The 27,443-nt window shown below is 34.2% G+C and overlaps 1 protein-coding gene and 1 long non-coding RNA gene across 10 annotated transcripts in view; one reads left to right on the forward strand and one right to left on the reverse strand.

Annotated features, from left to right (window-relative positions):
* Positions 1-27,443, forward strand: part of CD36 (CD36 molecule (CD36 blood group)) — a 203,395-nt gene that overhangs the window by 152,473 nt on the left and 23,479 nt on the right. For 3 of the 9 annotated variants that reach the window (XM_064374985.1, XM_012466541.3, XM_012466537.3), the window contains 2 exons: positions 18,402-18,495; positions 19,260-19,472. In XM_064374985.1, the coding sequence (XP_064231055.1) occupies positions 19,353-19,472 (120 nt within the window). In that variant the 5' untranslated portion in view covers positions 18,402-18,495; positions 19,260-19,352. Of the gene's footprint in view, positions 1-6,028; positions 6,162-9,975; positions 9,998-11,438; positions 11,746-18,401; positions 18,496-19,259; positions 19,473-27,443 lie in introns of those variants that run through there. The other 6 variants (XM_012466545.2, XM_012466544.2, XM_012466539.2 and 3 more) reach the window with 5 other exon arrangements.
* LOC135274255 (uncharacterized) lies at positions 835-8,042 on the reverse strand. The gene is made up of 2 exons (XR_010342076.1): positions 5,005-8,042; positions 835-2,068 (listed from the first exon to the last, which is right to left on the reverse strand). It is a non-coding gene; the product is annotated as an uncharacterized LOC135274255 (long non-coding RNA).

Consider the following 27,443-nt stretch of genomic DNA (forward strand, 5'->3'; position numbering starts at 1 on the left):
TATACTTTATCCATTGCCACATAATTCTGCAAATAATGAAGTTATTTTTGAATCCTCTAGTTCCTCAGTTCAACCAGGCTATGCCCCTATGGATGATGATATTTCTCATCTCACAGATGGAAACAAGTACAGAGGCAGAACTTAGGTTATTTTCTTGGAATTAATTCTCATTGGAACAGAAAAGCCAATTCCCAGGGGTCCTTGCTTAAGGCTCCAATTAGTACACCATATTGGCCCCCTCCCTTAACAGAGGGGCATATTTTTAGTTAGACTACAGGCCCACTGCTCTTTAACAAAGTAAATGAGCAGTCCAGAACACTAAACAACCCAAAGGAATCAAACTCTTAGCAAGGGATCATATGTGTTAGTCTTTAAGAAAATAGTAGATTGGCATATAGAAAAATTAGGTGGTAGAGTACAAATATTCATAAGACTTGGAGAGGATTTTCAATAGGCAAAAGCAAAACAATACAATACAACAACTTGATACACATTTAATGTTCAATCATGCTTTTTGGTATGATTGAATTATTTTAACAAATTTTACAAAACTTAATTTTAATCAATACATCTGTTTCTGCCAATGGATACATAAACACAACTGGTACACTGAATCATTTAAAATGTTTGGGAAAAGCTCATTGTGTAGAAGCACATCATTCATTCTTGTATTATAGTTAATACTTAGGAAAGAATTAAAGCCTTTTGTAAGAATATTTGCTAATGTGGAACAATCAAACTATTTACCTGTTTATTACGTTGAGATTTTGACTTGAAGAAGAGTACATCTGTTCTTTATTCCATTTCATGCCTGGTGTCTATTTTTATTAAACATAAAAAATGCACATCTGGAAAATCATCAGTGCATTTAAACTTGATCAGATACTTGGATAAATAAAGGTACCTCCTCTCCTACAAAAGTATTTAATATATATGCATGCCTTTAAATAAATCTGTGCTTTGATACCTAGAGTTATAGTTTATTCAGCATCAATTCAACAAACATTTGAGCACCTATTGTGTATCAGGCACTATTTCAAACTCTGGAATATAATACTAAACACTGCCAACATGATTTCCAGTAATACATTTTAGGGAGTTTCATTGTGACCTACTCTCTTGCTACTTATGAATGAACAAATGATGAATAGAGCTATTTGGAATCCTTTTTATAAGTGGAACACTAAAACATTCTAAAGCTATATAGATGAGTAAAATACAGTCACATGGTATATTATATGTGCTTTATGTTATATTATGAGCTAGAATTTTATTAAAATACCTATGATCTAAGCCCATGTTTTAAACAGAATCACAAAGTATCAGTTTGGGTGCTTTCAACCTGCAAACTCCAAATATCTGAGACAGATCTCAGTTAATTTAGAAAGTTTATTTTGCCAAGGTTGAGGACACATGCCCATGACACAGCCTCAGGAGTCCTGACAACATGTGCCCACGATGGTTCGAGTTTTATGCATTTTAGGGAGACCTGAGACATCAATCAACATCTGTAAGATGAACACTGGTTCGGTCTGGAAAGGCAGGACAACACAAAGCAAACATGGGACAACTGGAAGCGGGGAGGGGGTTCCAGGTCATAGGTAGATAAGAAACAAATGGCAGCACTCTTCTGCGTTTCTGATAGGCCTCTCCAAAGGAGGCAATCAGATATGCTTTTAGCTCAGTGAGCAGAGAAGTGACTTTGATTAGAATGGGAGGCGAGTTTGCCCTAGCAGTTCCCAGATTGACTCTTCCTTTTAGCTTGGTGATTTTGGGGTCCCAAGATTCGTTTTCCTTTCACAAACCTAAATTAGATGAATCAATATGAGGACAGGATTGCCCATATAATTGAAAACTCCAGTGTTAGCAGTCTTCTGGCACAGGTGGATCAAATTGCTGCCTCTTCTTAACTTTCTCTGCTCTCTCTGTATTTGGATGGTAGGTTTGACACAGGCTGGCTTTCCTTGAGGGCCTCCAGCAGCATGGCTCTATGCTTCCTCCTTCTTCTACGTAGGCAGTGGGGATTGGAATAGAGAATAGATGATCACAGAAAAACCAATTCCCACTGCTGTTGAACAAAGGAACACATTTTCATGAGTTTTGGGGGAATATGTATGTTCCTATAATGCTCCCTATTTAATTATATGAGAATATTAAATAGCACCTTGATATTTTTAGAGACAATACCATATTTATATCTCCACATCAACATATGAAGAAACTTTTGAATATTTCTCTCCGAACTTAGTGTTAAAGGGCATCTCTGGAAACTAACCAGCCAAGACTTTCTGGAACACAGATGCTCCTTATTACACAAGATAAATTACAGATCTGGAGTTGAGAAGTCTTGAAATGTTACTTTCTTTTCTCTGGAAAATGCTTAAGCATATTGAAGTAGCCCTTGGAGATTATAATTCAATTAACTGAGATGGCTGAATTTTGTCAGATTTATTCATTGTGCTTCATGTGTACAAACAGAAGCAAATCCCTCAACATACACCTTAATACTCAGAGATATATTATTTCCTGTGTGGTTTTTTTTTAAAAAAATTATTTTTGTATGCTTAGAAACTTCACCCCACAAGCTTTAAATAACAATGTAATCAAGGATGCTTCTGTGTCCTGTGTGTAGACATACATCTCTTTATTGGATTATTCTAAAGTAGACATTGCCTGTTTTTAATCTTATTCACCCAGGATGGGATGAGGATTTTCTAGAGACCGATATATTCAATAGTAGCTTTTTTTATATATATTCAATTGTAGCTTTTTTTTGATATCATAAAACTTTTCTAGGTAATTAATTTGCATCAAAAAACTTAAAAGAAACTCACTGCTCTATTTCTTTTATTTTTCCCCTAACCTAGATGACATGGCAGATAAGCCAGGGAAAAATTAGTAAATAGCACAAATTTCGTCTTCATTTTTTGAATTTTGATAGTTTGAAAAATTAAAATATTTAATACCTAGGATGCTAAATGTGAGGTTGAGACTAAGTGGCAGAAAACATTTAGTTTTGACTGAAATATTTTTGATGATATTTGCAGACCCGCTATTGTGTATCAAACTGTCATTGGGGCAGTATGCTCATCAAAGCAAGTGTCTTTTAAGTGGATGAAATGAGCACATTCATAAACGGAGAAGAAGAGCTAGTGAACTTATAATTTCTTCTAATTTAGAAATATTTGTGTTTTTCTTTGTGAAATTGTATGAAGTTGATCTGGAGACAGTTATAAATTTACATACCTAAAACTAGGTACCATTTTGAAAGAAAATCAAGATAAAAATGAAATGTCAATAGTCAAAAATCAACCAGAACAGACAAATGTAGGACAATCAAAGAAGAAAAAATTAAAAGTTTATAATGAAAGCTTATTATTAATAACCAGTCTTTCAGGATGTGCTTCTATATAGCATGGGAAATACTTGATGCATTTAATTGGGATTGCAGAAATGGTGTGGTTTCCGTGTTTTTATGGATTTTTTTCACCTCAAATTTTTGTTCACTGCAGGCTCCTTTCCTCCCGCCTATTGTGATTACTCAGTTTTCCCAGAGGGGAAACTGAGAGGAAAACAGCCTAGCAATTATCTTGGATCATGTCCAGAAAATGTTTTTAGTCCTTGGAATACATGGAGGATGTCACTCCAAGCCTTGTAAATGCTGCTTGGTAAAATAAATATATTTAGAATATTCACTCTGAACACGAAAGCACTGTGTGGTTAACAAAAGGAGTATTGCAGAGTACACAGAAACATAGGAAACATAAAATTGCAGTTTATATTTGTATCTTTACCCGTGAACTGGGGCCCTGTAGAACAGGACAGTTTGCATACCTACATACCACAACTGAGAGACCTTGGGCCAATAAAACATCATGTCCTAGAAGTCTCTGAGGATCTAAGTACAAATTGAACACTGCAGAAGTAGCAGGACTAGTGGTGTTTTTTGAGGGAGACATTGCACAGCAATTAAGATTCCATACCTACTATTGTTTACTTAAGTCACAACCCCAGAACAAAAAAAAGTGACATTTAGAATCTGAAAGGGGATGATCACAGTAAACATGTTTTGAGTCCTTCCTTGTTTGCTGGAGAACAATCAGGATGATGGACACGTTCATAATGACAGGGTCCGTGATACCTCAACCTACCTAGTAGAGTTAGAAGGATGAAAGATTTCCTTCTGCATAACCACAAGATGCAGTATTTTATTAAGTCCATTGTAATTGCTTCATGGTGTGAAGCAAATTTAAATGCTGCTACTAAAGTCTCAGGGCTAAAATGAAGTTTAATAGGTAAGTCAGACTTCTCGATTATTCAAAACTTAAGAGTGGAAATTCCAAAGTGAAGGTTTTATTCTACTGCTGATAAGTTTGGAATTTTTTTAATTCAAGAAGATAACCAGCTATCACAAAGAGACATACAGGACAGTTGCAGGGTTTCAATGTTTTTGAATGATTCTGAATATCTAAGATATTTGTCTCATGTATTACGGAATAGTAGTTTGCCACTTTTAAATGTCTGAATTCTAATATTTTCTAGAATATACTCATGCAAATATGATACAAACAAAGTGATTTAAATAATTCATAACATTTCCAGAAAAACATTTCTGGAAGTTTATATATATATATACACACACACATAAATATATAAATGTATAAAACACACATATATGTATTTGTTTTTTACAAAGTATTACGTTTTGTTAAAACTCAAAAATGCATTTAGTGTAAGATGTTCCCACTTTTAATCCTATAGATTCTTGGAAATCTTAAGAATATGTGTCAAGTTATTGCAAGGGATTCATTTGAAAATTAGCACTCCAAACTAAACCTGTTAGTCTGTTGGAAGACAGAAACCTGAATCTTGTCCCAGAGCAAAATGTTCCCTTAAGGTTTTTGAGACCCAACCCGGAAAATATAGTTATGACTTCACTATAGGATTTGATAGGTTGTTTTATATTCCTTTGAAACTATTAGCAGAAGCTGCTGTGCCACTCACCTGCAGGGTTCGTGCCAAATAATTCTGGGAAGTCTCAGGGCAGAAAGATCACTTCTCCATTCATTTAAAAAAAAAAAAAAAAAAAAAAAAACAGAACAAGTAAGGCATCAGAGATGTTTATTTCCTGTGTGGTTTTTTATATATAAAATATTTTTATATGCTTCTTAGAAACTTCACCCCACAAGCTTTAAAATAATGTAATGAGGTATGCTTCTGTGTCCCTGTGTGTATACATGCATGTCTATATATGTATTTTAGTCTTTTAGGAAGCTAATGCCCAAGTGTGCTGTATCTTTAAACTTGTAGTAACAGATGGTCAGTTGGTGCTAATGTCAATATCATTTTTTAAAAGATAGACTTGTCAATGTGATTTAGTGTGTTTATTAAATGGAACAAAAATGATTTTATGTCATCCTTCACTTGATTTCTTTATATTTTTCTGTTTTAATAGATTTATCATGCTGATCAATTTTTTATTGTTTAAACAAAATAAGAAAAACGTAGTATTTTATCGTTTCAACACATCATTATGGCCAAGCCTAGAGCCAATGCAAAGTTAAATTATTTCTCTGAACCTTCTCAAAATTATTTTATTAGTTTATTTTTAAGACTCCACTTTCGGGACTACCTTTTTAGTCCAGGACTATTAGAATATTTCTCAGAACTACAATTTGTTGTACCCTTAATTACAATGAAGTTTTTATCTTTCTGCCTGGTGAAGTTCCAAATTAATTGCTATTTTTTTAATCAACATTGAAAAAATTTGGTACTCATCAACCAAATGCTTGTTTTGGCTATGAATTATTGATTTGTTTCCTGCTATTTCATCACACTATGCTTTGAGGCCTTGTTATTCTTTTACCTGAATGTTTCTATTTTTTCCTTAAATAATTATCTTCTGTATGAACACAATTTACCCAACTATGCTGATCATGACATTTTCTTGTTTCTTAGCATCATTTAAATGTTGGCTAATTTTTTCCTACGTAGAGAATTATTTTTGCAAACTGTTGAAGTAAGAATTAGGTTTGCCAGTATTTTGAGATGGCCTGTGAAATTTACATATTGATTTGGCCATGCCCACATGAGAACTATCTACATACACAGAGGTGTTCTCTTTAATCGGTGATTCTCGCATGACTTCTATTAAACATATGGTAAGATTATTTTCTATTTTTAATGCAATATGTTTGTTTTTATCCTGGCTTTCAATTTATTAAGTCATGTGGTTTAAGTCTAAACTAAATTACTCTGATACTCAGAATTTCACCTTTAATAATGTTCTTGAAATTTTCTTTTAAAGGTGATATTAAAAATCTCCATTTCAGTTTTTCAACATTTCACTGGCATTACATGATGCTCTTGTCTTTTGCAGTTTAATATTCTTTTTAAATTACATAGATATTTTTTATTACTGCATGTGAAGTCCTTCCTCAACTTAAAAAACAGGTAGAACATACTAAAACTTTAGTATTTCTATAAGTAATGAGGTAGCAACTGAAAAATAAATTTTCATATATTATATATATATAAGCATAAGTGTGTATAATGTGCCTGTGTGCATGTATAAATCTCCATGATTAGTTTTCCCTAAAGATTAAAGTGAAGAAACAAATGCTGCCTAGTTTTACATTGGTAACTAATGTTACGAGATCCTTCATAGGTCATTAGAATGAAAGTTCATGTTTCATTTAATCTAAAATAATTCTGTTGATTGCCACCTACAGAAAATGTTCACTGTTCATTGCCTGTCTGTTGTGTCTAGATATTATTTTGCTCTTAATGTAATATCAGGCCAAAATTACTATTCGATTTGTACAGATTTTGAGAAGAATATGTAAAAGTGTATAGGTCCTTCAGTCAGTCTGCTTGAGTTAAAGCCCTTGTTCTGGCAAGTACTAGCTGTGTGAACTCAGCTAGTCATCTAAAGAGCCTAGTAAGGTGGTATAATTAGTCAGTCAGCAAGGTAATACATGTGAAATACTTAGCTCAACACTTGGCAGACAGTAAGCTCCCACTATGTGTTACCTGTCTTATTATATGATCATCTTTGTAATTTATGAGTCTTTGTTCACCCATTCAATCTAGAATTACAATGCAAGTTATACTAAAATACTTCTTTTCGTTTGCAGAACTGTAAGAATAAAAACACTTAATTTTATTTTAAATGGTATCTACTACTGTAAATTATTCTTGTATCTGCACATAACTCTACATTCTAAAGTTTGATTTGATCTTCAGCTTAAAGGGCAGGTATATTTTATAGGTTACCTCATTTAACAAAAAAGGACAACAGTAATACAATGATTATGTCTTGCCTAGTTCACAAACCCTACTAATAAGGCAGTGAGTAGTACTTGGGTCATGTGATTCCTCTTCCAGAACTCTTGTTACGCATCTGTCATTTGCTTCTCAAATATGTTGCAATATTTGTTACTCAACTTACTGTACTCTTCCTCTTTTATTTCACAAGTGTCAAATTCCATGAATCGGCTTGTCCAAAAGTACTGTTAAAAGGACTTTTTTTAACTGTAAAAATGCTAAAAGAAAGTATTATTTTTTGTATTCTCAAACTGGAAAAAGGCTTTCAAAGCATGACACAATCCTCGAAATGACTCAAAGTTTATAGAATAAAAATGTAAACATTTTTGTAAGTTACACAAAATGCAACTTGTAAGTTAGAACCAAAAAGGTAAAAATTGTCAAATTGTAAAAAAAATTTCAAATGTCAGAAGACTATTTTCCTACTAATTAATAAGAAAGACACACTGGCCGGGCGCGGTGGCTCACGCCTAAAATCCCAGCACTTTGGGAGGCTGAGGCGAGTGGATCATGAGGTCAAGAGATCGAGACCATCCTGGTCAACATGGTGAAACCCCATCTCTACTAAAAATACAAAAATTAGCTGGGCATGGTGGCGCGCGCCTGTAGTCCCAGCTATTCGGGGGGCTGAGGCAGGAGAATTGCTTGAACCCAGGAGGCGGAGGTTGCGGTGAGCCGAGATCGCACCATTGCACTTCAGCCTGGGTAACAAGAGCAAAACTCCGTCTCAAAAAATAAAAAAATAAAATAAAAAATAAAAAAAAAAAGACACAAACCAATTTATGGGTAAAAAAAAGGTGAAAAAGGATATTGTTACAAATGTTTTGAAATAAAAATGGCTAATATACTTTAGGAAATTATGAAATTACTGGGGGAAGGTTAACACACACATTTGTTACTTCTGAGGAATAGAATTGGGGCTTGAGGCTTCTCATTTTATTCTTTTCTATAATTTTCAGTATTTCTTTCTCTCCATACTTAATACATTTTCTAAAATAAAATTTTGCAAAATAGCCATGATAACTGTAGGAATTATTTGTTGTATTTTGTTTTTGTTTTTTGAGACAGAGTCACACTCTATTGCTCAGGCTGGAGTGTAGTGGCTCAGTCTCAGCTCACTGCAACCTCTGCCTCCCAGGTTCAAGTGATTTTCCTGTCTCAGCCTCCTGAGTAGCTGGGATTACAGGCAAGCATCACCACACCTGGCTAACTTGTTTGTTTGGTAGAGATGAAGATTCACCATTTTGGCCAAGCTGGTCTCAAACTCCTGACCTCAAATGATCCACCCACCTCAGCCTCCCAAAGTGCTGGTCTAAGCCACCAAGCCCAGCAATAATTATTTATTAAACAAAAACTATGTCAGGCTCTGTGCTACATCTTTCACATTATCATTTTTAATCTTCACAGCAATTCTGTGAGGGAGATATGTCTACTATGTTTAAGCGAGGTAAAGTAGTTAGCAACAAGTCATACAGTTAGGAAGTGACGAATACCAAATTCACACTCAGATTCCATTCATTTTTTTAGCAGATGTTCTTAATCTGAATCAAACCATTACACATCCATGGTATGAACAAGCAGCATAATAGCCTCTCATTTCCACTCATTCTCACGATTTTTAAAGCATTATTATGGTTATAATATTCATTGTGTGTGTCCATTTATTCAACTTATTACCAACTATGAGCTTGTTCTATGCTATGGGAGTTCAGTAGTGAATTAAACAGACAAGCATCCCCCTCTTCAAAAAAACAACAGTCTAGCAGGTGCAAAGACAGGACAAAAACAAAAGTCAATTGGCAGAACTTCTTTGATGGTGATAAGTGACCTGTGGAAAATAAAACAGAAGGGAGAGGGGAGGAGGCTTGTAGGAAGTGGGGGTGATGATGAAAAGGGGAGTGTTGTTTGTCTACTAATTGTCAGGCTCCTGTCAAGTATTGTATACTACTCATCTCTTAGCTCTTATTACTATTCTTTTATTTAGTTTTCTGTTCTTCGATTATAAAAATAAGAGCAATTAATATGTTAATTAACTTGATTATGGCAATCATTTTACAGTGTATACACATGTCAAAATGATTCATACCTTGATAAATCTGGAAAAAGAAGAGCAAGCAGTTAACTTCCAATTGCAAGTCAATATAACCAGGTAGCCTGAGGATTTAAATTACGTCCTTCTGATTTCTAACCCTATGTGTTCTCTTGCAAAAAAAAAGGTCTCCAAAGAATTGTGCCTAAACTGACTTAAGTAGATTGGAAATTGTATCCTGTCATTCTAATAAATTAATCTAGTGTTATAGTGGATTCACATAAAGCCAGGTATATCCTCATATAAAACACATCCCTTCAGAATATGGTGGGTGCATAGTCTTTTAAAAAATGAAAACCCCAACACTCTTTACTCTAAAATGGGCATAGCATTTTGCTGCATTATTGTTTAAGGTATGTATTTTCCTCACAATCCGTGGTTGCAGATTTGACTCAGTTGTGTGCTTTTGGGTCTTGTGTACTAAGCTACTCAGGAACTGTTGTCCATGGGATTGAATGCTTAACAGCTGTCTCTGGGAATATAAATTTGATTCTTTGGACTGCTCATGGGACTGTGTGACATTTTCCTCTCCAGTGACAGAAGATTTGGATCGCATTAGGCTACTGATAAAATAATACCCATGTAAGTTCCGTGTCAACTTAGGCATCTATTTTGCATGTATTTTTTCTGAAATATCCTTCTCTAATTGTGATCATAATTTCATTATCATTTAACTATTCCTTTAATATGTTTAAAATATGCTCTTTTAAATAGGTCTTATCTGAACCCTTGTGTTGGTAAGCTGTTACTGAATTGTCCTATTGGAGTGCAAATGTGTGAGAATTAAGGTTGAGAAATATATCAAAGTAGCTTAAATACAAAACAGCTATCTACAAAGTAGATATTCTTAACCGAAATAATATTAGTCTTTATACTACCATTTTATATCGTGCAACCAAGATAAAAGGTCACAGTTATTTAAGGGAATTGCCTTCTTAAGTTTTATGAAATCTCTGTAAGTTATTCTTTTCTAATGGAAAGCATTAATTATAAAGAGGCTGCACACAGTCATTTCTACTTTATCCTAATTTAGTGGTCTGAGATTCGAAAAAAAGTAATAGACTTACAATATTTGTATGACTTGTTATTAATTTTTAAATAAATGTGTCAGTAAAAAATACCCTGGGAAAAAAACAAAAAGCAATGCTTGAGGAAAAAACAGTGTTTGAGGTTCTTTTTCAGTTGCATGGCACTGCTTACAAATGAAAGGATTCATTGTGGGCCTCACATGCCCAGAAAAGACAGCACAAGCGTTCTAACTATAAGGACTGGTTTAAATATGATCTAATGAACTAAATATATTTCTGCCTGTTATTCTTAGGTTGCTTTATTTCTAAGGTTGTTTGAATGCATTTATCCAGCTGTTCTATCAAATACACGCTAGGTTAACCCTGTGAAGGTTTTCCTGTATGATTCTGAGAATTTCTTTGTAAGAACAGGGTCTTAATAATGAAGGTCCTTTCCCCAAAATGTAAGGCCTTCTATTTTGATTCAATATCAACATAATGCTTTTTTTTTAAGTGACTTAAGTACTTTTTTATATTAAAAGATTATCCTCAATAGTAATTCTACTTAAATAGACATATTTCAGTTGAAGAAATTTAAGGAATTTATTTTTTTGTAGAAGTATTGTGCCGTGCTCATGAAATTTTTGCAAAACTAACAGAAAATGATAAACAGTTAAGAACTTCTAGCTAGAACAATAGGCTGTTTCCTTTTTTTAAGTCAGTTTATCATCGTTGCTGATTGACAGTCTACCGTTGCTTTCCAAATTATTAGGCTCAAAGTATTTCAGAATTATGCTGTATAAAAATACATTTAATTTAACCTTAATGAAATAAGTTTTGCAAGCTCAGTCAAGACAGGGAAGTGAGAATATGATTATTCTTCCCAGTTTGCTCTTTCCACCCCCTGTCTCAGTTCAGCATCTGGGGATATGTTAGGGGAAGCTCAGCAAGTCAGTTCCTTTTGTTTCTCTGGCCTCTGACTTATTTGGATGGGAAAATGGCCAAAAAAAGTACTGTCGAATATCTCAGATATAGGTAATGGGTCTTCAGACCCTTAGCCATATCAGTAATGTGCCGTGTGAGGGATTTTTTTTTTCTTTCAGTTCTTCTGGCAACAAACCACACACTGGGATCTGACATTGTAGAGTGGATTTTTTTTCTTTTTGGGAGGGAGGTGTGGTTGCATATTTAAACTCTCACACATTTATGTAATGAGGACTGCAGTGTAGAACTTTTATGCAGAATACCATTTGATTCTATTAAGAAGTGTCTGTTCAAATGTTAGAGCATTTGATTGAAAACTCCTTCTTAGCCATTTTAAAGGTAAGTCGTATGATTCTTGTTTAAAAAAGATCAAGGGATTTTCCCATCACCCAGATGATGGGAGATGACACTACTGTGTAAATACTCCTAAGAAGTTATATAACAAAGACAGGATAAAAGGTAGTAACTGTTTTCTTAGTCACTAGACTTGATCTAAAAATCAGGTTTGCATTATTTTCAAGTTAATCTTTATGCTTAAAAAGTATTAAAGCCATGTCCAATGGCATTTCACACTGTATCTATAAGTTAATATTTAAAGTGATTTGCAATTCCATTTGGATTATTATAAAACTCTCATTTTATACTTAGGCAATTTATACATGATGTTTAATTTAAATGATGAAGATCATTATAATGCCAACCAATATAATGAGATTAGGTGTTATAAATGACTTACAGCTCTTATGTCAACATATTCTCTAATATGCAATTGTTAACTACGTATTGCTTTACAGAGTCATTAACTTATTTAATTTTCAATCTGAATTGCACAGCTTTTGGTGTACCTGACTTGCTCTAGATGATCAAATGCAATGTGTATTTTGGATATGTGATTTTTAAGTGCTTTTCTTGTAATGAACAAAGATATTGTTACTGGAAATAGCAAAGTATATTACTTTTAAATAATCTGAAATTTAATTAATGTAAATTAGTAGAATTTATCAATAAATCAAAATTAATATTTTTTTTCCAATTCAGAAAGCTTTTTACAAATATTACTGAATTATTTTCTTAGATGATGATACCAACTTGAAGTAAAGGATAAATCAATTTGGAAGAATTAACTAAAAGCCTCAATTATATTAACTAAAATTATGAATAACTATAAATGGCATAAATTCCCTAGAGTACATCTCAGTTTCTGGAATCATCAAGTAGCATATTGAAATCTGTTTTGTAAAGATTTGCATGTACTTTTTAGTCTTTTTCTGTGAGGTTTTAAGTCAATAATGTGTTTTGAAGCTAAGAAAATATTGCTCTAAATATTGGTTCACAAGGAAACCAAAATGAAATATTTAAAAATGTTTGTTATATAGAAAGTCCAGTGGTCCTTTGGAATTTATGAGAGAGATAAGAAATGAAGCAGAAATCTTTTAATTTATCAGACTCATTATTGAATCAGAACAATACCAAATAGAGAACCATCAGATAATGGGTTAGCCTGAGAGGAATATTAATTACAACTGAGGTACTTGCACAGAGTGTACTGAATTTGGAATTTACCTCGGAAGTTATAGTTGCCGCCCTATTTTTTTTAGGAATTTTTTTTTTTTTACCTCGTTTACTTCAACACATTTGAAACCTGTGTGTGTGTATTTCCTGTGTGTTTCCTGAAATGGAAAGTTTAAGATAATTCTGTAACTATCTTCAAATCTAATCACAAGATGTTTTTGTTCAGTGGCCCAAGATGTGGCTAAAATTTCAAGTAGCATTGTTCTAAAGTAGTAGCTGTCTTTCCATTTGCACATTTTATTTTCATACATATATGATCACATTTCACTATAATTTAGCTGTTTTGCAAATAATCACTTCTAGTTTTGTAAATTATACACATTTACTAGATTTTAAAAATTCTTGGCCAATATGAAATCACATTTTACTGTTATGGTTTGAAATGACACTTTATAATTATATTTCAAAATAACATCTATCTACAATAGAAATATTTATACATTATTTTACTTCATTTAATACTTGTAAACTTATTGGATGTTAATAAACTCATTTTAGAGAAAAGTGTATTACAGACAAACTTCAATACACCCAGAACTGAATCTACATTTCTTGGCTTCAAGGCCCAGAATTTTAGTCATTACAAATCTTATAATATCTTTCTGTTTATAGTAGAATTTGGGGTGTGGAAAAAAGACATTAGCATTCTTATGTGAGGTTCAAAAATTAAGAATCGTTCTAGATAATACTCTTTAAGTCAGTATGAACTTAAAAGAATAATTTCAAACCTGTAGTAATCCCTGGTTCATAAGTATTTAAAAGATGGGACTTGTGTCTAGAAGGATCCTAAGTATAATATGTAAAGTCCAATGTATTTATTGCATTAATTTTTTAAGACAACCATCAAAACAAGTTTCAAAATGCAGTATTTGAGAAGTATATAATTATTTTACATTACAGATGTCTACAAAGTTTTTTTCCATTGTACTTTTTGCCTTCATATATTCTGATAGGATGGAAATGAACATGAGATAACTTCAGTAAGACAAGATGTTGGAGATCTTCTACTCCAGTTATTTGAAATTATTTGTGCAGCCCTTGAGTTCTTTGGAGATGGCTCAGAACCCAAGTGAAGTGTGACTGGAAAAGGGAAGAGGCACAGTTTCTGCTCCTTCCTTTTACCAAATAGCTCTTCTCTGAACTATCTTTGTGTATTGGTATTGTCCATAAAATTAACCTTGAAAGGAGAATTCTATCTTTAAATACAATTTTATAAAGACTGACCTAATGGCCTTATGTTGATGAAACATAATTATAGTTAAATGATTGATTTGCACCCATTTATACTACCATGAATTTGAATCTACATTTTTACTCATGTCTAGGGAACCTTGTCTTTATAAACATACATAGTTGATAAGAATGTGAAAAAAGAGTTTAATTTTAAAAACTAACTTCTATACTCATGTAAACTGTTGAATTAATTCCCTCAACTTCTCCAAAAACTAGTTTTATGGACAGATTCTGTATTTTTTAGGTAAGGAAAACTCTCTATCAAAAGAATGCAAAACAGAAGAGTGTGGTCTGGTTTTCTATCCTAAGAAAAAGTGGGAGGAAGGCTCGTACATAGAAAAAAGGAAATCTTAGCTATCTACTGATCAGTTAAAAAAATGTCATTTAGGTCTGACAGTGATTTATGGTACAAGTACCCTGGAAATCTAAAACATTTTTCAAATTTCATAGTTTACATCCCAGCAGATGTTACTTCTGGACCATGCCTTTTCTGAGTGGAATTTCCCAGGGAACACAACTTATAAACACAAGGGATTAATTATAGATTCTCTGGGGACTTGCTCTAATAATCTGAACTCTTTACTGAAGAGGCTTCTTACATCTCAGTCTAATGTGGGTTTTGCAAAAAGCTTAGTCTCTGTTTCTATTGAGTTCCCAATATAGTGGAAGGATATTTTGCTTAAAAGTTCATTATAGAAACACTGTTGACCTGACAACCAAAAAAAAAAAAAATTTAGAGTTATATTTTTCCTCTCTTTCAAAGACGACCCAATGGAATAGAGTCCACTCATGAAATCTACAAAAGAAATAGGATTCATAATCTATAAACTGGACGGATGGCAACTGAGCTACCTATAGAATCAAGAAAGCCATGTAATTAGTTGCCTATAAAAACATGTCTTCTTATTTTCTCTTCTTTACACGAGTCTCAGTTAGTTTTCTGTATCTTGGCTTTCTAAATTTAAGTTCTTTAAGCAGGAAGTGAATTATTACAGATACAGTATCAATATCTTGTCTGTTTCTTATAAAGGACAAATAACAGTAAAAAAATAAAATTTAATCTACAATTAGCAAATAAAATTAATTACCTATTTTAATATATAAGGAGTTGTGTTATTTAAAAAATGGAGTAAGCGTGACCAAAATTTTACGTGCTCTAGACAGTTAGATTTGGTGGAGTGGTGGAGAAAAACTACATTCTTTCTTTGAAGATAAATATGGGTGGAAAAGCTGTTGACTACAGTGTGGTATTTATCCTGAACTTTTCTCTTTTGTATTTGGTGCATGTCTTATGTAATATGTTTGGTCCTCCTTTGCCTCAGGTGAATAAAAGTGATTCGAATTTTGTCATATGCAACTTAAGGATAGAGTATGATTATAATAACAATACTTCATTACTCGTGGTGTCAGGGCACTGAGTGATAATAAATGAACCCAACTAGTGTCACGTATTTTGCCTATTCTCAGGGAAAGGGTATAAACTTTAAGTAATAAGAGGGCATCAATCAGTTGAGAATTTGAACAAGTGGACAATTTCAGTTTCTGTCTCTCTGTCTAGCTCTTTTTTCAAAATGTTAGCACATGGATGAAGTTCTGTTAGATTAATACTTGTAATTTTGCTTATATGCCATCCAAACTGAGGCTAGATTCAGAACTGTCTAACCATAAAGTTCAACAGATTAAATTACTTGATACTTCTGTTTTCTAGTGTATGTGACTTTACAGCAATGGGGATGTGTACACTATCTCACTTCTGTTTCAAGTTCACAGCAGAGCTAGGTAGTACCCAGGCCTGTCCATTGCTCAACATATCTGGGCTCAGAGTCCATAGAAGTCATAATAATTAGTTTCAGGTCTAGAGAGGGAGGCATTGGAGAGCATGCACTACTCCCTGGGTTCTCCGGTGATTACTGTCAGAACTCTTTACCCCTTGCAGAAACTCTTCTCTGTAGTGCATGGAGCTACTACTTGAATAGAGAAGAATGATTTTGGAAAAGGCCAGATAGATTCACAACTAGGCTGTGGCATAGAATCTGGAGAAGGGCAAATATATGCACATATAGCTATTCTAACAGCAATAAATCTATACTTTTCAATCATTTTGTATCACATTTGTCAGAGGTGCAAATGACATTAATATTGAATGAGTAATTTTGAGTGAAGTTTATGTGGAACATAAAATAACTTTCCTAGAGAGATAATCTTTGAGTTATGTATGTTTTAAATCGATTCATACTACATTCACAAAACTGGAGTATGACACTGGGGGTTTCCTGCTGCATTTTTTTTTTATGTGCTCATAAAGCTGTGGGTTTCTACAGAGGTTCTCCTAGAGCTTCCTAACAGTGAGAATAGAGAGTGTCAGGTAGGAATACGAAGACCAAGTTAGGAAAAAGTCTCTAGCTTCCAACCACTGTTGTGCAATCAGTCATTTTTACATAATGGACTTCCATGTAAGAATTGAAGAACTGGTTCAGCTGCGTAAATTCAAAACTGCTCATCTCATTTTAGCATCTCATTTTACACATGAGGAAATTGAGGTGTAGAGAGATTAAGTGGCTTGCCTATTTTCATTTAGCAAGACAGTGATGAATCAGTCTTTGGTTTAATCTTGTTCCCTAATCTCAATTGAACCAGTGTGGATTCCTATATTTTAATTGCTTCCTTAAGTATAACATGCAGAAAATACTTGGGGATGGTCTATGACATGGGAATTCAGTAAAGTATTATGTACTTAAAAAGCTACCTTAAATCTGATGACCAGTGCACAGCATACAAGCAATTACTATTGTTGCTTAAAAAATTGTTTCAAGAAAAGTTTCAAGGGCTTTACATTTATGCATTGCAAAGGAAATTCTATTTGACAATATTCAGTCCTAATTACCAGTATTAAATTACTCGTTCCACTGCCTTATGACAGCCATGGACAAAGCCATATGAGGTAGCATGGTACATGATTTCCAAGGGCAGAGAAAGCTATTGTTACCACTCCACCCCTGAACAATTAATAAAAATCCAGCCCTACTTGCTCAGTAAGACATAAAATTCCACAGGAAAAACAAATCATTTGTTTAGACTTACATGCCTTCCCTTCACATTGGAGAAAAAAACAACTTGAAACCAGTGAACTAACTATTCAATCTTCTTAATCACCAAGACCTTGATGTAGATGAAGTTTATTGCAACCTATGGTTGATACTGGAAAGTACCTTATGTATAAGGGAGTAGGCAAAAAAAATCTCAAAGGGTAAGGGAACATATATAAATAATAAAACTGTCAAGAAAAAATATGGCAAAATTTCTTTCTACGTTTTTGGGGGAAATGTCACTTTTTATTTTCTTAGATCTACAAGTAATATTTTTGAAAAGGTATATGATTATTAAAGTGGAAATAAATACTAATAAAATCATAAGAGTGGTATGTCTGTTGCAATAGAGCTGTGGAGGGAAATCATAACAAACCACAATTATTAATACACTTACAATGTTGACAACAATATCCTATGTGCCTTTTTTGACTGTAACCTTCATTCTGCTGGCACGTATGTTTGTTTTTTCACCATGAGCATTTCAAGGTAGAGAATCATTTTTTTCTAAGCCATAAAGCACATTCTGATTATGTATAAATGACAGGACAACTCCATTAACATGTGTTTTCAAATACTAATCAGAATTAATTCTTCTTATTACAATAGAATCCACTCATTTCACAAATTGTATTCTTCCAATCTTTATATAATGATCACATACTGTATGAAGATACTAAAAGTAAGACTGACAAATATATACTAACATAAAGTACTTGATTTTAACAGACTTAGCATGAATCAACTGCAAATGACAAACTATATTATAGTTGAATACGCAGGGAAAAAGTTATTTGAGATTAGTAAGAAAACAATGCCATTGTTGAAACAAAACATCTACATTTTATATTTTCATCAAATTCTTTACACTGGTAGTCCATCCAAAAGTCATTAATAATAAAATAAATAAGATACACTTATTTAAAATAATTCCATGTTTTAAACAGTTTTTAGGAAAAGCAATTCAGGCCTGAACTCAGTATTCATGAAAATTAGACTTTCTTTTAACAGTTGTTATAATTATAATCATAGTAGAGTGTCCCAGTATCAATTTTCTGAGAATCTATTATTTTCTATTTACCCATGCTTTTTTCATTTTAACAGATAGCTTTCAAGTGATTAGAAGAATTGATTCTTTCTGAGACTCATCGGTTCATTTCCTGTAAAATTCATGTCTTGCCGTTGATTTGTGAATAAGGTATAGTAAATAAAATATCTGTCCCCATACTTGCTTAGCATTTAGATGGAGAACATATCAGTCAACCCACATTCAGTTTGCAGGAGAACTCCAGAGGGTGTGGAAGGTTGGTGGAGAACCCAGATAAAGAGTGAGGACGCAACTAAGTTGCTGAAACTGAGGGAAGAGAGATGAGAGAGTTCTCCTTACATAAGATTTCAATATGTTAATCATGGGTAGAAAGAAAAACGGAGGATTTTGAAGAAATTCAAATATGACATAATGGGGCCGGGCGCGGTGGCTCACGCCTGTAATCCCAGCACTTTGGGAGGCCGAGGCGGGTGGATCACGAGGTCAAGAGATCGAGACCATCCTGGTCAACATGGTGAAACCCCATCTCTACTAAAAATACAAAAATTAGCTGGGCATGGTGGCGCGTGCCTGTAATCCCAGCTACTCGGGGGGCTGAGGCAGGAGAATTTTCTGAACCCAGGAGGCGGAGGTTGCGGTGAGCCGAGATTGCGCCATTGCACTCCAGCCTGGGTAACAAGAGCGAAACTCCGTCTCAAAAAAAAAAAAAAAATGACATTATTAGTTCTGCCACTGGTAGGCAAATAGAAGCAAGAAAAGGGAGGTGGACCAAGGAAGTCACTTTGGTGAAACAAAAAGAAAAGCATTTGTTTATTTGTAACTGGCAAAATGATCTGTTTCAGTGGGTGTTTTCTTTGTACTTTGATCTTTTTGTACTGATATTTAAGCTTCTGTTTTATGATCTCTTTCTAAAGATAGAATCAGACGTTGTAGAAAACACCTTAATCATATCCAGGAGTTTGCAAGAAACAGGTGCTTAACACGAATTCATCTCCTGAACAAGAAAAATGGGCTGTGATCGGAACTGTGGGCTCATCGCTGGGGCTGTCATTGGTGCCGTCCTGGCTGTGTTTGGAGGTATTCTAATGCCAGTTGGAGACTTGCTCATTGAGAAGACAATTAAAAAGGTACACGTACTCTAAGGAATACACCTTGTCATTTTGATGCATTCTGTCTTCTCTTTTCTGCTTTCTATTTACCTGCTTTATATTTCATGGTAACTGCTAATTTTGTATCTTTGACATGAAGGTAGTTAGGAACCACTGGAACGCTGTGTGATGAGGCTGTATGTGAAATGTTATAAGCATAATGTATTTTAAAATGACTTCATTGTTAAATACAAATATCCAAATTCTGTTAAAAGCTGTCTACAGGTATGCTTTAATAGAAATAATTGTTTTAAATTATGCCCAAAGAGCATGTTGGCATGCTTTTGAATAGGAAATAAGTGAGTATATTTTGTAAAAGCACACTTATAAAAGAAGTTACACTTTAATACTGAGAAAAGCAAAAGTGTGTGTGTATGTGTGTGATGTGTTTAATACTGAAACAGAAATCCTTATTAAACTGTTAGGCAAACTTATTTGATAATACACTGTTTAATAATCCACTATTCTTTATAGTATGTGTAATAATCTCATTAGCTCATAAATATTTCCTGTTATGAAGCTTCACATTTGGACCTTAGAAAATATTTTCAGAAATACGTAGAACATATCTCAGCACATAACTAATGGACTGTGGTGTGAAGAAACAGAATGACTGAATAGATGGGCTTTGCACAGCAATCTAGAATTCATTTCCTACCCTGGCTTACTTGAATTAGCTACATACTCACTCATCAGAAACTTCGATTGATAGAGGGAAGAAAAGAATAAGGGGAAGCAGATCTGCTGAAGTTCTAAATCAAGGATACCCAATTCAAATGGCTTCACGGGTTTGGATACAGGGGTTAAACAAAATTTAAGGTGCCGAGAACAACATAAACTGAAGAACAGGGACTGCTGTGAACTGGAGTGTGTGTTTCCTGCCTGAAGGCATAAATGTTCATTTTATTAAACATAAAACTGGCCAAATAAAACATGAATGCTGCCTTCAACTCTTTACCTGGTTAGGATGGCAGTGACCTAGACAAAGGGTTAGTAGCATAGTGCACAATGGAAAACAGCAGGAATTGAATTTTTATTAAATTTTTATTGCTATATTATTACTATTTTTAGTATTTTTTATCCACGGTTGGTTGACTCTGCAGATGTGAAACCCATGAATACAGAGGGCTGACTGTATTGTGTTTATTGCTAACATGTTGCAGAACTTCGGTCTCATGCATTGAACTGAAATATATATATATAAATTAAATAGTATACCCTGTCTTGAAATTCTTAGTTTTCTTTACAGTATTTTTGATATAGGCCAGTGGAAACAGACAGGTAACAGTGAGGTGTGGGGCTTAACTAATAGTGACATGGAGTGGCCATTGATCAGACCTCCTTCCTACTCTATAAACTGTGTTCTCACCCAGATCTTATGCAGAGAAAGGACAAGATCAGTGTCTGTGTTAACATACAGACTCTAATATCATTTGGAAAAGTTTTTCAGATTAAAAAATCACAATAACCTTCTAATGCACAGCAATTTAGACTATTTTTTTGCTGATACATAATTAATGGTCAATAGCTTAGTATTGATCATTTAATTTTTTGCTTTGTCATGCAACAAAACTAGTATATGTAGATTTTTTTGGATAGCATGTGAGGTGCTAGCATTTATTTTAAGTTAATTCTTTAATATTTATGCTGATAATCATTAACCATGAGAAAGTAAGTTTTCTGACATCAAAATGTGCTTTTGTATAAGGACTAAGAGAATAGTCAGAATAGAATTCAAGAAACTTCAGGAAAAAGGACTTGATTCAGATTTTAAAGAAGTGTAGAATTTTGAGAGTCCCAAACAACTGCAGTAACCTTGTCAAAGGACTGATTGATAGTATGAAACATCCTGTGAAAATGCAACCAAATGCAGTGACGATGGAAGGAAGAAGGGAGAGGAAATGCCCAGAATACTAGATGAACAGGCAAAAAGATTAGAAGGTATCATGGGGTTGGAGTTAGGAAGCAAGCTCAGAACATCAGGCAGAAAAATAAATTAACTGATGATGTGATACACGATAGTAGTTGGTGTATGTTTTTCAGTAAGTGTAGGATGTAATAAAACCTGCGTTTAGAGATTAAATGGCTAACATTTAGTTGTTGCTAAGAGTTTCCTATATACTAGTTCACTTAATCTTCAAAAACATCTGCGACAGGGTTGCTCTTATCGTACCCATTTAACAGGTGCAAGTCCTTAAATCGACTTGCCAACTCACCTAGCCAGTAGGAAAAGCAGTCATTCCCCAAACAAGCAATCTGTAGGAAGAGACTAGATGAAAAACCGAGCCTTGTACAATATTCTACAGCAGAAAGGTTGCAAAGTGAAGATACCAGACACAGAAAACCAAACAAAATACTGTGCAGGATATGACCACTTTCAAGGAGAATATAAGATTTCCTTTTAGAAAGATCTTTGCATAATCTGCACATTACATAACAAAAGGCACATTGGTCTGATGTGGTTGAGTATATAGAAAGAAACCTGATTGATAATAGGATGCAATGGAAGCTTGGAGAGACGGATTAAATTAGAGGAGTAAAGGCATCAAACTCAATATGTCCAGTGAGTTATTGATAGAAGTTATGTATGTACCTTAGGAAATGATAGGTGATTTGTTATGAACATCAATCTGTGTTTCACAGGTCAGAGTTCAAATAGATTTGATCGTTGCTATAGAGATTACAAATAAAACTAAACAGTAGATTTACTTTTAGAGAGTATGAATGGAGAGAGAAAAACAGAAGAATTACTAGAGAATTTTTATATAATTCAGAGGCAGGAAGACAAAGTAGAAAAGGAAAAGAATGATCTTATATGAAGAAATAGAAACAAAAGAATACAATCCTAGAAGTTAATAAGAGGCCAGAACTCATGGAAAGAACAGCACCGTCACCATTGCAAGTCTTTATAAAAGTCAATAGCAAGAGCCGCCATGAATGTAGAAACTACCAAAACACTTTGGAAAAGGGTCGAAATTCTGCCGCCATTTGCAAAAGGTAATTTATTACGTGACATTAATAATGTCACATGTTAAAATGTTTAGTGAGTATTGTATAACATTACACAGGTAGTTCTGTATGCTAAGCAAGTTAATGCAGGAACAGAAAACCAAATACTGCAGGTTCTCACTTATAAGTAGGAGGTAAATATTGAATACTCATGGACATAAAGAAAGGAAAAATAGACGCCTAGGGCTAATTGATGCTGGGCTGGGGAGGAGGGAGAGGATTAAAAAACTATCTATCGAGTACTATGCTTATTACCGCGTGATGAAATAATCCATACACCAAACCTCCATGACACACAATTTACCCGTGTAACAGGTACTATGCTTATTACCTGCATGATGAAATAATCCGTACACCAAACCTCCACGACACACAATTTACCTGTATAACAGACTTGCACATGTACCTCTGAACCTAAAATAAAAGTTGGAAGAAAAAAATTAAAATTTAAATAAATTTTAATTTAATTTCCCTATGAATCTATAGAACACCAAAAAGGAATTACAGGATTCTTTGTTCCTATTAAAGAACTAATATTAAATATCATCATTCAATTATACCATTATTTCCTTCTCCCATCCTTGAAAACAATGATCTTTCTATAGCTTGTAAGAAATGACTTCAGACAAAATAAATTGGAATAATAATGATTCATTAAAATGGCTATACTTAGCTGTGCAAGGTGGCACATGCCTGTAATCCTACTACTTTGCGAGGCTGAGACGGGTGGATCACTTGAGCTCCGGAGTTTGAAACCAGCCTGGGCAACATGGCAAACCCCATCTCTACAAAAAATACAAAAAAAATTACTTGGGCATGGTGGCACATGCCTGTAGTCCTAGCTTTTGTAGGGCTGAGGTGGGAGGATCACTTGAGCCCAGGAGGTTGAGGCTGCAGTGAGTTAAGACCACACCTCTGCACTCTAGCCTGGGTGACAAAGTGAGACCCTGTCTCACACACACACACACACACACACACACGCACACACACACACACAATATTTTTAAATTAATAGTCCTTATTTTAATTATATAATTTGTTTATATTAACTTCATAATGTATGCTTCTAGTATTACCATATATAATAAAATAATTCGAACTTTTTCATAGTATTTAAAAGCTCAAAAAGAAAGGACTGAAATATTAGTTTTTAAAGATGGTAAAGTTTGTTTTATATTTAATAATGTGAAAACAAGAAACAACCCAAAATATTTAAATTAAAATAGCAGTATAAAAATGAATCAAACACTATGTAAATAGCTGTAATAACAAATGTTACTTAAAGACAATGTTTCAAGAGATAGCAGATAAGCATATAACATAGTTTACTTTTCATGCCAAACACAAAATCTTCCATTTTAGGTACTTACATAAATTCTTGGAGGCTAATTTCTGGGTTTCAGAAACATATTAAAGCTTACTACTCCAATATATTTCACCAGATGTTGTTTTGGGGTTTAGTTGACGACGATGGTCTGAAAGTAAAACCTTTTTCAGATTCTCAGCACAATTGTTGCTAAAATTCTGATTCATTCTCTTCTCAACTTACACACACTTACATAATGCAGAAACATGAGAATTTCTTTAAACATGGGGAAATGATTCTCTTTAGGCCCAGTTACAAGCAAATGGTAAGCAGTGAGTGGGTGGGATGGAAGCTATTTTTAGTATGCTTCTGGTTTTTAAGGAAGTTTTTACTTGTAAGAGAAATATTCAAATGATTAGATAACAGAAAAATAATTGTCACAGGATATTACATAAGTTATTGGCACATGACGGGCTTAGTGAATGCTGTGAACCAAGCAATTAAAGCAATATGGGAAGTAAATGGTATGAGAATTCTTCCTTGAAAGGATGGATAGAATTTGTGAAATACTGTTAGTTGACATATATTGAATGTCTGGTTTGTGCTAACACTGTTCTAAGGGCTCACATTTATTAATCCCCATAACAACCTATGAGGATAAATATTTAAGCCATATGAAAATGTCAAAATTCAACTTTTTTTAACTTTTAAAAATACTGTTTATATGATTCAATCAATATTACTGTTAAAATTTCACAGATAAGGAAACTGAGGTACAAAGAAATTAAATAACCTGCTCAAAATTAAGTGATGATGATGATTATTAAGTGATCAAATTCATAGCATCTAATTTCACTGTTGGCCACTACAGTCTATGCTTTAGGGAAGAAGCCACTATACTTTGTTAGGGTGGGGATAGGGTAAGAAAATATAACTCATAGATTAAAATCTTCTAAACATACTTCTGTCTCTTGGTAGTACCTTGTAGAGTCCTTGAAAAGTGAAACAAGATGTTTTTTACATTTGTACTCTACTCCATGCATAGTAAGGTATCAGGTGCATTTTAATAATTAAAGTTGTCAGTCATGTAGATGATTATTGCTGTTGCATGAAACAGTATTCAAGTGAGTATGTGACCACATATAGGATATTACGGTCCCAACAAACATCTGTTTTCAACTTAATGTAGCAGAATAGAAGTTTCAAGGTAGTGCTTTCAACCCAGCTATAGACCATGCTGTGTGAGAGTTACCAGGCTGAAATCCACTTGTTATTGGGGCTGGGTAGTCAGGGACAAATACTCACGTACACATTAGCCAAGTGAGAAAACCTTAAATTATATTACTTTTTCTGTGTGCCTACTTTTCAGCTTCGTACTTCAAATTTAGTAAAATATTTGCAAAATAGGCTAGACAGTCCAAATCAAATTTAAAACCAAGTTCTTTTAAATTTACAAAGGACATAACATCCTTTGTTTCTTGTGACGTATTTAGTCTTGGTACTCAATGAGCGACTACACAATTTAATCCATATAGTAGTGGCAGCATCAGAAGCATTGTATTCTTACCTTGACTACTTCAATATCTTTCTCTGTGTCTCTAAACAAATCATGGTGCTATGGAAACTGTACAAAATTGAAGTGGAAGGACCTGATTTCTCTACTGTCTGCTAGTAATTTTGTCACATAACATTGAATCAGACATCTCTTTTCTCTAGAGCCCATTTTCCACCACCAAAAGAATGGTTGGGGTTAGAAAGTCCCGATTCTAACAGTGGATAATCCAACACACTCATTTCAACCCTTTGTGTTTCTCCTTGGCCTTATTTGTTGCTAGAGGTATCTTTCAACGAAAAAGTGATTTATGGCCTTTAGAAAAAAGGTCTCATACATGTACAATGTCTTTTGGTGTTTAGATGCACACTCATTGTAGAGTTAGAAAGGCATTCAGTTCTGTCAAGCACATTCTGTCACAGACTCTTTAATTCTATAATAATTTATTGAGTTTCTTTCATTAAGAGATATTAGGTTGGTGCAAAAGTAATTGCGAGTTTTGTCATCAAAATTGCAAAAACCGTAATTACTTATACAAATCTAATATGTACCTTAAGAGGCACTTGATAAATAACAGGTTAAGATTTTTGAGCACTAAGGTTCTAATAGTGTAAGGATAATAATGATTGCGTTGGTGTGTTCTCCTTTCTTTAGTCTCTTGAAATGGAGAAATTAACCATTTTCAGCTTCTATTTAGCTTTGAACTTCAACATCCTTATCAAACATATTTACATTTAGAAGAATATCCATAATACTTTAAGCAATTTTGTCTTCCTATTAGACTTAGTGTGGAAATAAGCCTTTTTGGGAGCAAATAAAAAGTTTTTCAAGGACAATTTGTTGTAAAAAGTAATAAAGATTCGATCACTCTAGCAGGTCCGATGTACCCGTTTATAAGTGGGTTACGGCAGCGTAGGATTTTGTAATTCCATTTTAACTTGGGGCCAGTTCTTCTCTAAGGAATTCTGTTATTCTCTGCATTGAGCAATAAGGAAAATATCTTGAAGATATCAAACTTAATTTGACTTCTACCAACTAAGTGCAGAGGGTGATAAGAAAAATCAACAGTAATAGCATGGGGTAAAGGAGGACTTGTGTAAGGGTCAGATACTGTTTGCCTAGGCTGTCCTTCGGCCAGCCGCCTGGTTTCTCAGAGCCTCAGTGCGCTCTACTGGAAAATGTGATAATGTTCATTGTCCTTTCCTAATCTGTCATTCTGTGAAGCGATGCTTCCAGGTGAAGGAAACAAATAGGTCAGAATGTTCCTGTGGTTATGGTTCTCTTTAGGCTCATTTTCCATGAAATAGTTGTATTCCTCTTCCTCTAAGTTGGACCTCTTTCACCTGGGCATTCCTCCCAATACTTCATTGGAAATACTGTCTGCTTCAAAATCACCTTTGTTTGCGCTATGTCCTGTAGCATAATAGACTTCTGGCTCAGAGAGTGAAAGCTGTGGAAGGAAACTAGAAGAATATCTATGTTAACTCCCTTATTTTACTAATAGTGAAATTGACCCTGGGGAGGTTTGGTGACTCTCCACCCAGTCTCAAAGCTCCTAAAGCAAGAAATCAAGTTCCTAATATAGGATTTTAAATTCTCTTATTGGTATATTTTCCACTTGTCTATTTTTAGCAAAACAGGCATCAGTGATTTTTAGTGGATTTCACAAAGGAGTAATAGGATAGCTTCCTCGTCCTGTTTTTTTCTTTAAAAACTACAACCCGATAGTGATGAGTTAGGCTGTTGTAATTTTTGGAAACATATGCTAATGGGTTGTTGCAAATATATAGAAAGTTAGGGGCTGGGTGCAGTGGCTCACACCTGTAATTCCATCCTTTTGGGAGGCCAGGTCAGGTGGATTGCTTGGAGTTCAAGATCAGCCAATATGGTAAAACCATGTTTCTACTAAAACTGCAAAAACTGCTGGGCATGGTGGCACACACCTGTAGTCCCAGCTACTCTGGAGGCTGAGGTGGGAGGATCACCTGAGTCTGGGAGATTGAGGCTGCAATGAGCCTAGATTGTACCACTGTACTCCAGTCTGGGTGACAGAGCAAGACTCTGTCTCAAAAAAAAAAAAAAA

This window comes from Aotus nancymaae, unplaced genomic scaffold (genome assembly GCF_030222135.1).
Source record: "Aotus nancymaae isolate 86718 unplaced genomic scaffold, 86718_ANA_hifiasm-v0.15.2.pri h1tg000002l, whole genome shotgun sequence".
Classification (NCBI taxonomy): Eukaryota; Metazoa; Chordata; class Mammalia; order Primates; family Aotidae; genus Aotus; species Aotus nancymaae.